This window comes from Podarcis filfolensis (assembly GCF_964270895.1).
Source record: "Podarcis filfolensis genome assembly, chromosome: 13".
In the NCBI taxonomy this organism is placed as follows: Eukaryota; Metazoa; Chordata; class Lepidosauria; order Squamata; family Lacertidae; genus Podarcis; species Podarcis filfolensis.
The window spans coordinates 52,322,595-52,332,677 of record NC_139615.1 but is presented as its reverse complement, the minus strand read 5'-3'; the positions used below and the strand labels follow the sequence as shown (position 1 = coordinate 52,332,677).

The window sequence follows — 10,083 nt, the reverse complement described above, 5'->3', positions numbered from 1 at the left end:
CTCATCTCACTCTAGAGGCCGGGAGCCAGCGCTGTCCGTGGACACTTCCGGGTCACGTGGCCAGCGTGACAAAGCTGCATCTGGCGAGCCAGCACAGCACACGGAACGCCGTTTACCTTCCCGCCAGTAAGCGGTCCCTATTTATCTACTTGCACCCGGGGGTGCTTTCGAACTGCTAGGTTGGCAGGCGCTGGGACCGAGCAACGGGAGCGCACCCCGCCGCGGGGATTTGAAACGCCAACCTTTCGATCGGCAAGCCCTAGGCGCTGAGGCTTTTACCCACAGCGCCACCCGCGTCCCAGAATTACTTTACATACCTATAAATTAGTAAATTTCATTTACTGCTTAGAAAAGATGATCCTCTTAATGATAAACATTGCCAAAAATATATATATATTGCCCAGTTAAAGTTTCTGATGTGTGTGCCCTGACCCTAGAGGTCCATAGCTACTTGGAAGTCAGAATCCTAACTGGGATCAATCTGTTGCCTGAATGGAAGCTCTGAGGGTACTGGAGAATTTTAATATGACTGAAGTGACCTATATGCAGTAATGAATGATGGAATGGACAGGAGGCGTAGAATATATGGAACTGACAGGTGACTGAGAAACAAGATTTTTTTAAAGAAAAAAACCAACAGTTCTTTTGCTGCAAGGAGAACCAGAATAACTAAAAATCTAATGGACTGTTTCTTTAATAAAATATATAGCCCAGTCAAACAGATTTTTTTTTACTTCTTCTATTTACCAAATATAAGGTATTAAATATACAGTTCTCTGCACAGAATCTGATTACAAAAGGGGTTTAAACAAGCATAGCAAGCACTCGTGTCCCCCACCCCGTCTTCCGTCTTCCTGTGCCTGGTTCAGCGCCTTTGAGAAGACACTGCAGCATTGAAAACAGGTGAGCTGGAACAACTGTTCAATTCATACAAGGGCTGGAATGAAATATTGAAGAGAAACATCTTCGTGGAGCAAGATGAAGTGAACAATCCTTTTACTTGCAATATCTGCAAAACACAAGTCCATATTTTAAACTTCAAAGGATGACAGAGGGCCCAAAATATCACGTTCAACAATAGCCAACATTCTCCAGTTTTGAAGGCCACACAGATGCAGAGGCCAAGCTGCAGGAGGTCTGGAATATTTTGAACATGGCTACAATCAACCTCCCAAACTTTTTTAAAACTGTTTTTCCCAACCAGGAGAAAGACAACAAAAAGAAAAGCTGCGCCAGGTCCTCCCTCCCAGACAAAAGGCACTTTCAACAACCTCCACTTGACAGCAGACCTGACTCTGCCTACAGATGCATATGCCCTGGTGGAGCTGGGCAAGGGGGGGCTGAGGTGAGTTACTTATTTTTCACCCCATAGGGCGCACCGGCCTATAGGGCGCACCTAGTTTTTTGGGGGGGAGATAAAGAAATCCCCCCCCAGGTGCGGGGCTGGGGTGGGGGAAGCCCGAGCTTCCCCTGACCCCAGCCCCCAGAACAGGCTGCTATCCGCAAGCCGTGGGAGAGCTGCGCGAAGCCCGAAGCCTGGGGCGTGCTGAGCTCAGTGCGCCCCAAGCTTCTGGGTGCAGGCAAGCTGTCCGCTAGCCATGGGAGAGCTGTGCTTGCGGATAGCTTCCTGAAGCCTGGAGAGCGAGAGGGGTCGGTGCGCACCAACCCCCCTCGCTCTCCAGGCTTCAGCGAAAGCCTGCATTCGCCCCACAGGACGCACACACATTTCCCCTTCATTTTTGGAGGGGAAAAAGTGCGTCCTATAGGGCAAAAAATACGGTACATAAACATGATTCATACATATATAATTTTATTCGTATGCCTCCTTTCCACAGTTAAAACCATGCTCAAGGTGGCTTATAACATGGTGTGTGTGGGGGGGGGGGAAACAGAACCTAATTACAAATATAACGAAAGTAGTCATAAACAATAAAGAAATATCAAAATATACACAGCCAAATTTCCACATAAATCATAACATCTAAAAGAAAGATAAGAAAAAATTACTATCAATAACAGCAACAATCCCCCCCCTAAGAATGCTGGTCCAAATACACTGGTGTGTGGAAATGTTGAAATTTGCTTTTACAGGAAGGATATGGCAATCCCTTCCAAACACGTGGTATCTTCTTCATACACTGCTCTCTAGAGTGGCAAATGACTTGTTCACACAACAGGCCAAAAGGGTCACTTACTACATAGTGCTTTTGTGGGGTTCACTTGCTGCCCTGCAAGTAACTGGAGAAGTCTCTTAATGTCAATGCGGGCCTCGGCCATGGTCTCGGGATCTCTCTCTTGACTCGACTTTTGGGAGCCTATGACAATTCACAAAAAATAGAACCTTTTATTAACTAGAACAATAGTTTTTAAAAGGGTTGTACATAATTTCCATTAACAGTTTAAGGCTGTAATCTGTGCATTTTACTTCCAAGTACAGTGGTACCTTGAGTTACAAGCGTCTCAGGTTACAAACACTTCAGGTTACAAACTCCGCTAACCTGGAGGTTACCTCGAGTTGAGAACTTTGCCCCAGGATAAAAATGGAAATTGTGTGCTGGCGGCGTAGCGGCAACAAGAGGCCCCATTAGTGAAAGCACGCCTCTGGTTAAGAGAACGGACCTCAGGAACGAATTAAGTTCGTAACTAGAGGTACCACTGTACATATGAATATGATCAAGCAGCCAGTATGTAGTATGTTCTATTCCTCATTGTGACAACCACCTCATACTTCCATTTCAGAGAGAACAAACCAAGGCTAGCAGCTAACTTGTCAAAAGGCAAGATAAGGCTCTCAGCAGGGCAGTGGCTCTTTTCTGGCGGGTGTTATTGGGTTATTGTTCTTATTTTGTTTTTATATACTGTGATCTTTTCTGTGAACTGCCTTGAGACCTCCAGGTATAGGGAAGCATATAAATTCAATAAATAAAAAATAAAATAATACCACGTGGGACCAGATCACAGCTCCAACCTCAGCCACTGGGGAGGAGTGGACCCAGAGCCAGTTCACACAGATGCTTGCATGAAAGTAAGTCTCTGGTTAGCTGTAGGAGCTACCAAAAGTGGCTGAAGGAAGAGAGGAAGGAACTAGCAGTGGCAGGCACTGATGATGAACGTGTTGAAATGGGGCTCACTGACATCGACTACAGTAATATTCAGACCCTGTACTGCATCCAGCCAGAGGCTTCTGTACACAGAGAGATTTGTCCATAGGCAGAGGTGCTGTATTGGCACACCCCACGGCAGAAAAAAAATCACTTCATCACAACAGCCACCAGCTGAGCAAGTACCACACAAGAGCAGCAAGCAGGGAGGCAGGCAGGCCCCTGAAAAGTGGGGACTTTGAGGGCTGTGCGTGCACATGAAGGTTGGGAGAAGTTAAAAGCCTCCATCGGTAGTGGAAGCAAAGATGGCAGCAGAGACACCAGCTGCCCAGTCATCACCCATCTCAACTTTTTCTGAGGCAATTGTCATCCACACAATCTGCCTCTTGTGTTTCTCACCCCACACAACTCTCTTTCCTCGGTTGGAGTAATCTGGGGTGATTTTTGCACCCCCCTGGGCCTGGGCAGTGGGGACCAGTTTGCCAACCCCATGGTATGTCTCTGTTCATAGGCTCCTGTGTGTACTGGTCATCACTGCAATACATTCAGGAAAAGGAGAAGACGTGTGTGTGTTACCAAAATGATTTTTCATAGTGCATCAGGTAATAAGCAGGACCACCAGGAGCCCCCGTTTTAATCATGTTTACCATGAAGTGTGCACAACCATCTTCTGTCACACCTAACAAATCCTAGCCACCATCCCAACCTTGGAGCTGTAGTATCTGCCTGTGGAGATTATCTCTGCAAGTTGCACAGAACTTCAGAAACTCATCACAACTATGGAGAGCAATCCCTGCCCCAGCTGCAAGGATGGGAAGGAAACTGGCTTCAATTATGTACCTTCAAGGTGCTCCAAGTATCTCCGAAGCACAGGAGCAAACTGAGAAGCCCCAATCTTCTTCACAGATGCAAGAAAAGGAACTCTAGTACTGTGCCTTAAAAGCGCACCAGCAAATCAAACTAAGCCCAACCCTCCCTTGCCGCAATGGAGATGAGCAGGATATTTTGCTTCTGTGCTACAACCATCTTTGTGTCCATATTGGATCTGTGGAAGAGGAGCAAACTGTTTCGGCAACTGCACCCGACTTCTGAGGCCCTTCAAAGGACCGTGCAACTGCAGTGACAGTCTCCACCTCTCTCTATACAGTTCAAGCTGCAGAAGAGGACTAGAAGGAATTCTCAAGTCTGGAGCTGGGAAAAGGAACAGGATATTGTGCTATGAACACGGCACTTCTTGCTTCTCTGGTAGTGCACCCCGTCCCTGGCTGGAGACACGAGGAGCAGGCAGCCGTGAGATCTTGCAGTATAACTCAACGAGAGTTCTGTGAAATCTTGCAGAAAGCTGCCACTTCTTCTCGCTTCTCTGGTGGGGCACCTGCGAGAGTGCTGCCCCTTGGGATTCCACCCCCCAAGGCAGCTGGCTTAGTCCCCTTTATGGGTGGCCCAGCTCTGGCTGTGATAGCATGAGATCATAACAACACCTTGCAGGAGCAGCAAGAGCCTGGCAACCACACCTTTTTGGTTAATCATGAAGATCAGTTAAAATTTGTGAACTCCCAAGAATACTGACAAATAGCTATTTCATCTTATCCTCTAATTCTATATTTGCAGAGGAGGTGGGGATTATGTTCTGGGCCCCCGTGTACATAAGTGAATTCTCATAAAGTGGGGAATGCTCTCTAAGCACCCTCTCTGCCGCTCTCTCTTCAATCCATACAAAAAATACTAGAATTGAAGCTCCAGCAGGAGGCTGGAGGACATGTGGGAAAGTGGCTGCTGTTGCTGCGCATCAGCTGTTAGTCAGGGAGGCTGAGCAGTGTAAACAAAGCCCTGCTACGCCTCTGCTCTCTTCTGGGCTTCCTCCGACGTCCTCTTCAGGCTCTGTGGAGGGTCTTCTCACCAGCCACAAGGGCTCTCCAGCTCTCTCCTGCCATTTCCAGCTTTGAATTGATTTATTTATTTATTTCATGGCACTGCACGTATATGTGGTCCCCCGCGAGTCGTAATACACCTGTATTTTCCCCATTCATGATAATTAACTATGTATATTAGTCCATTGTTTGAAGCTACAATGTTATTTCAATTATTTGACCCGCAAATCAGTATTTCCTTCCTTTCACTTTGTTACTGACATCTGAGCGTGGGGAAAGAAAACTATTAAAGACAGACTCAAGCTAGCTCTATTTTACAACAACTATAAAATTGGTTAAAAATTGTTGGTGATTACTTTCAGAGCACTGCAAACCTATGCATGGTTACTCGGAAGCAAGTCCTTACTGCCTGATAAGTGTACACAGGACTGTAGCTTTCGTTATGTACTTTTGTTAGGATCTGTTATCTGACAAGAAAAGAAAATTGCTTACCCCAGGGAGGATTCCCAAGGTCTTTAAAGTGGGTTGTAACACACACTAGATCAGTTTCTATTTTCAAGTTCATTTCTCCATTTAGATTTGCTTCTATTACCTACAATGTAAACAAAACAGTTCATATGCTTTTCACGACTACTAAATGTATTCTACCAACACCTGTTTGTCAAGGGAATGCACTTATAACAATTAAGGTTCTATTCCTAAATATATGCCTCCAGACACACCTATAAATAAATGGAGACAACTCTGCTTAAGAGCTCTGCAGCAACAAATCACTAAGCATCAAAAAGTCAGTTATATAAATTAGGGAGGTGTGTAAAAATATCATCCATGTGATGGTCTCTAGTACTGTGAACAATGGAACAAAAGTGTCAACTGACTCGGACAAATAAGTAAGCCTAGCCTTCTCTGGTGCTGGTAAACCAGAAGACTGATCTGCAGATTTGGCAAGTGAAGCTTTCCAGCGCCGAGATAACACCACAATCTACTAATGATTTCAGATCAAGCTGCTGTTAAGACACAAGAGCACGTAAAATTCTTGACAGCCAAAATTCCATAGCTACAAGTTAAACATGCATTTCATAAACATGCAATAAAAAAGAGGAAAATATTGTACATTCACAAGGTCAGTTTGGCAGGGATAACTAATTTGTATAGTCTTAGGGACCAGACAGTGGCCTGGGAATTATTGGCACCATCTTGCAATGAAGGCTGTGCAGGTATACAGGACATGCAACCAGGTAAAGCATTCTATATAAAGTGTGTATGCTCAGGGCTTTTTTCCAGTTGGCACGTCTTAGGTACATTCCAACTTAACAACTTTGGCTGGGTGAAAGTTTTAAAAAGCACAATAACTTTGAGTGGGTGCTCCCCTAAAAAAGGTCAAGTTCTGGCACCACTTTTTCTAGAAAAAAAAGCCCTGTGCATGCTTACTTATCACTTACAAAGTCTAAAGGAGATGGATCCTTTTTCCTTACATTACTTACTGGCATAGGCCAATGGTTTTCAAGTGGTGCCACGGTGCCCTAGGGTGCTTTGAATGATGGTCAAGTTTTAGTTTTTATCAGGTATCCCACAAGGAACTCAAGAAGTTGGTCAAGGAAGCAGTGGATTCAAAAAGGTTGAAAACCTCTGGGTTGAGGGATCATATAGGTATGATATGCTAGTCATCTCCAGTGGCTCCAATTGCTTACCAGCTGTGTACTCAGAGAGCAATCCTGGATAACTAAACCTTGATGGGAGTCTTATGCGCAAAGTATCAAGTGAGAGCCAAGACTAGGCACCATTCACACAATTAGCAACTGCAAGATGGTCTTTTCTAAAGTAAATACCAAGCACAGGGTATCCAATCTGGATCAGTACCATAGTGGGGTAAAGAATTAAAGCCCTCCAGCTTCCCCCAAGGTCCCAAACTAGATTAGCCACACAAACCTGCTATTTACTATTAAAAAAAAAGTAAGAAAAAATGCACAATTTCCAGTTGTATGAGTGTCTTTACCCAGCGGTTACAATGATTGCATAAAAACTCATCCCAAGTGATGCATCTCTCTCTCCCCACTTCTACTCCCACATTAAGAATATAAGAACTTACTATAGAATTGGAGAGGTTTTTCATTCTCTCCACAACACTCTTCATGGTCTTCAGCGCTGGTAAATAAATGCTGACCTACAAAATCAAATCAACTGCCTTGAAAGTGCAGATAAGCCACGCCTGCCCCACACTGTTACTGGGCAATGACCCCCAGTGTCAATTTAAAAGGGATAAAGTCACATGCAAGGGCACAGTTCTATATAGCAACTACGAGAATGTTGAAGGGCGTAAGACTGTGAGAAACTAGATTGATAATGAGAAAGGTTTGCAATAAAATGAACAATATATCATTATAAGCAGAAAGTGAACATTCCAGCAAGGCTTACAATGAACTATATAGCACAAAAATTATTGTTGTTGTATTGAAGAATGCTAAGCAGCTGGCCACAGGCTTCTGAATAAGGTCCTGTTTCAAAGAACTTCCTCAGAAAACTGTAAAAAACATTCTTCACAAGGGAATGTTTACTCTCCCTTTCTTCTAATTAGAGTAAGATAATTAAAGTTTTGTTTTATGTTTAGTAACTTATTTGGAGAGAGATACATTTCTGAAGTCCTTGCAGTTGTCAAAATGTAATCAGGGCCTTAAAACACTTTTGAGGAGATGAGTTTTTGGCTGAAATATGGATGCCTCCCTTAGCAATGAATTGTATTGGTGGTATGTATATTTGTTAACTGCTTGTGGGGAATAAACAATTGCTTCACATTAAGTGCAAAACCAAGCCAATGAAAGGGAAAAAAATGAGGTAAACTCAGATTGCATTATTTGAAAACACATTTGCTTTTGGCTGTGAGAATTTTGGCTCTGAAAATATTTCAACTGTTCCAAATTTGTGTTGTTCAAGTGTTAAGCTGAGTATTGTGAAGAGGGTATGCATGGCTGTGTGAATGGTACATTAGTTAGGTTTGCAAGTCATATGAATGGGCAGCAGTGCATGAAAGAGTGAATGTGAAATGGACTCAGGAGATACTGTAAAGCACACTGTAAATTTTCACTGGTCTCCAATGGTAAAATACACATTCTCTCTAAAAATAAGTTTTTGCACTAATTGCAATCCTTGGTAGAATAACGACTGTAATTGAATAATGGCTGTAATTCAAACATGAATAATGAAAAACAACTTTATGTAAAGTCAACTCATCCTCAGTTTACATTATCACAATGTGCTTATTAGCCTATGACACTTTTAGATTGAATGAAATCCAATCATCTTAACTAAAAGGAAATTCCTTTGAGATGGGAAGTATTTGGAATACTGTTTAAAGAATTTAATTTTGATATTGTGGAAACTGAAAGGGGCTCACATCAAAGTCCGGCACACTTGGTTCCCTGAAGTCATTCCACAGCTTTCTTGGGATAATACCCACAGGAATGTCGTGAGTCACGACACGGCTAGTGCTGGATAAAGAAGGCTAGAGAGAAGAAAACAAAAGGTTACATAACCAAAATTCACGACAGTAAAGGCTGTAATCCTATAAACACTTATGTAAGAATGCCACCTTTCTTTAAAAAAAGGGGGGGTTATGGCAGAGAAACTTCAGGTGTTCCAGGATGAGCATGATTATCTGGATCAAGTTACAGATAGGTAGCCGTGTTGGTCTGCCATAGTCAAAACAAAAAATTTTTTTTTCTTCCAGTAGCACCTTAAAGACCAACTAAGTTAGTTCTTGGTATGAGCTTTCGTGTGCTGAAGAAGAAGAAGTGTGCATGCACACGAAAGCTCATACCAAGAACTAACTTAGTTGGTCTTTAAGGTGCTACTGGAAGAAAATTTTTTTTTTTGTTTTATCTGGATCAACTTCAGTTCAGGCCTAGTTTTGGGACTGACTCATCCCTGGGGATGAGTGTGGGGACAATAGGTACTGATCAACCTGGATACTCATACTCTCAGCAGCTTTTGATCCCATTGATCATGGTGCCCTCAGCCCAACTGCTCAGATGGGGCTCCAAGGCAGTTACGGTGGTTTCATGTCTACCTGCACAGGTGAGTCTAGAGAACAGCATTGCCGGAGTGTGCTTCGGTCCCCTAGTACAAATGCTATGGGGCTCTGCAGGGCACTATTTGGTCCCCAACACTATTTGACACCTGCATGCAGCCTGGGGGGTGGGCACTGGGACCTCTTCCCACCCCGGCTTCCACGATCTGGAACCGGGGCACAAATGGAGCTCCACCTGCCGCCCAGGGGGAGGACGCAGGCTTTCCTCCTGAGCGACCTCACTTTTCACGGGCAAGAATCTACCTTTTTTCCTGAGGCAGAGAGAGAGAGAGAGACGCCCCCCCCCCGCATCCATTTCTACTCACCAATTCTACGGCTACAGTGAGGCAAGGACAGTGCTTGTTCGTCAACTTGATTTTCACCGCCTTCGCATTCTGCGCCGTTTTCAAGGCTCTGGACAAGTTTTCCGGCGTCACCTCGAGATAGATTTCGTTTTTTTCTGCGGCCACTCCCTCCATCTGGAACTCGTCGAAGACGTTCCCCTGGAAGAGCGGGAGCGGGTGAGACCGGGGCGCCCCCCGCCCGGCTTCCGCGCCCCGCCGCCCCCGGCCCCGGCCTACCTGGCGGACCTGGCACCACAGGCGGGCGCCCCCCACGGCCCCTCGGGCGCCCGCCACGAAGACCAGCTGCTCGGCCGTCAGGCGCAGCGCGCACGCCTTGGCCAGCTTGGCCACCGTCGCCACGGCGCCTGGGGAGGGAGGAGAGACGGAGAGCCACGTTAGCCCGGACGCCGCCCCGCCGGAAAGCCGCGCCTCCCCCCCCCCGCCCGCCCGCCCGCCACTCACGGCTGAAGTGCGCCAGGCAGCCGGCGTCCGAGATCTTGGCGCGGAAGCGCATCGCGGATGGCGGAGGCCCTTTCTCCCCGCTTCCCTCGGGGCCGGAAGTGTCGCCAAGGCCTCGGCAGCCCCGCCCCCCGCGCAGGTTCCGCGGGAGAGGGCTCCGCAGGTCGCTGGCAACCACTTCCTTCCGACCCCGAGTGCTCAGAAAAGCCTAAAAAGAAAACCCATCCTATGGAGGACATCTCCAC

The 10,083-nt window shown here is 45.8% G+C and overlaps 1 protein-coding gene across 2 annotated transcripts; it reads right to left on the bottom strand.

The window, feature by feature from the left end:
• Positions 1 to 714: 714 nt before the first annotated feature.
• Positions 715 to 9,935, bottom strand: HUS1 (HUS1 checkpoint clamp component). 2 transcript variants are annotated; one of them, XM_083584005.1, is made up of 8 exons: positions 9,842 to 9,935; positions 9,617 to 9,744; positions 9,362 to 9,538; positions 8,364 to 8,471; positions 7,062 to 7,136; positions 5,465 to 5,564; positions 2,196 to 2,315; positions 715 to 1,009 (listed from the first exon to the last, which is right to left on the bottom strand). In XM_083584005.1, exons 1-8 carry the CDS (start codon positions 9,891 to 9,893, stop codon positions 927 to 929), a joined length of 843 nt encoding a protein of 280 aa, XP_083440131.1. In that variant the 5' UTR covers positions 9,894 to 9,935; the 3' UTR covers positions 715 to 926. The 2 variants fall into 2 exon arrangements, with proteins under 2 accessions (XP_083440131.1, XP_083440132.1); XM_083584006.1 differs by lacking the exon at positions 7,062 to 7,136 and having other exon boundaries at positions 9,842 to 9,903.
• Between the last annotated feature and the right edge of the window lie 148 nt (positions 9,936 to 10,083).

Excerpts from the sequence above, each read along its gene's own strand:
- HUS1 (XM_083584005.1), bottom strand. The coding sequence starts at position 9,893 with ATGCGCTTCCGCGCCAAGATCTCGGACGCCGGCTGCCTGGCGCACTTC. Across the intron at positions 9,539-9,616 it reads TGTGGTGCCAGGTCCGCCAG|GGGAACGTCTTCGACGAGTT; the intron begins GTAGGCCGGGGC and ends CCGCTCTTCCAG. Across the intron at positions 1,010-2,195 it reads CCCCACAAAAGCACTATGTA|ATATTGCAAGTAAAAGGATT; the intron begins GTAAGTGACCCT and ends TGTGTTTTGCAG.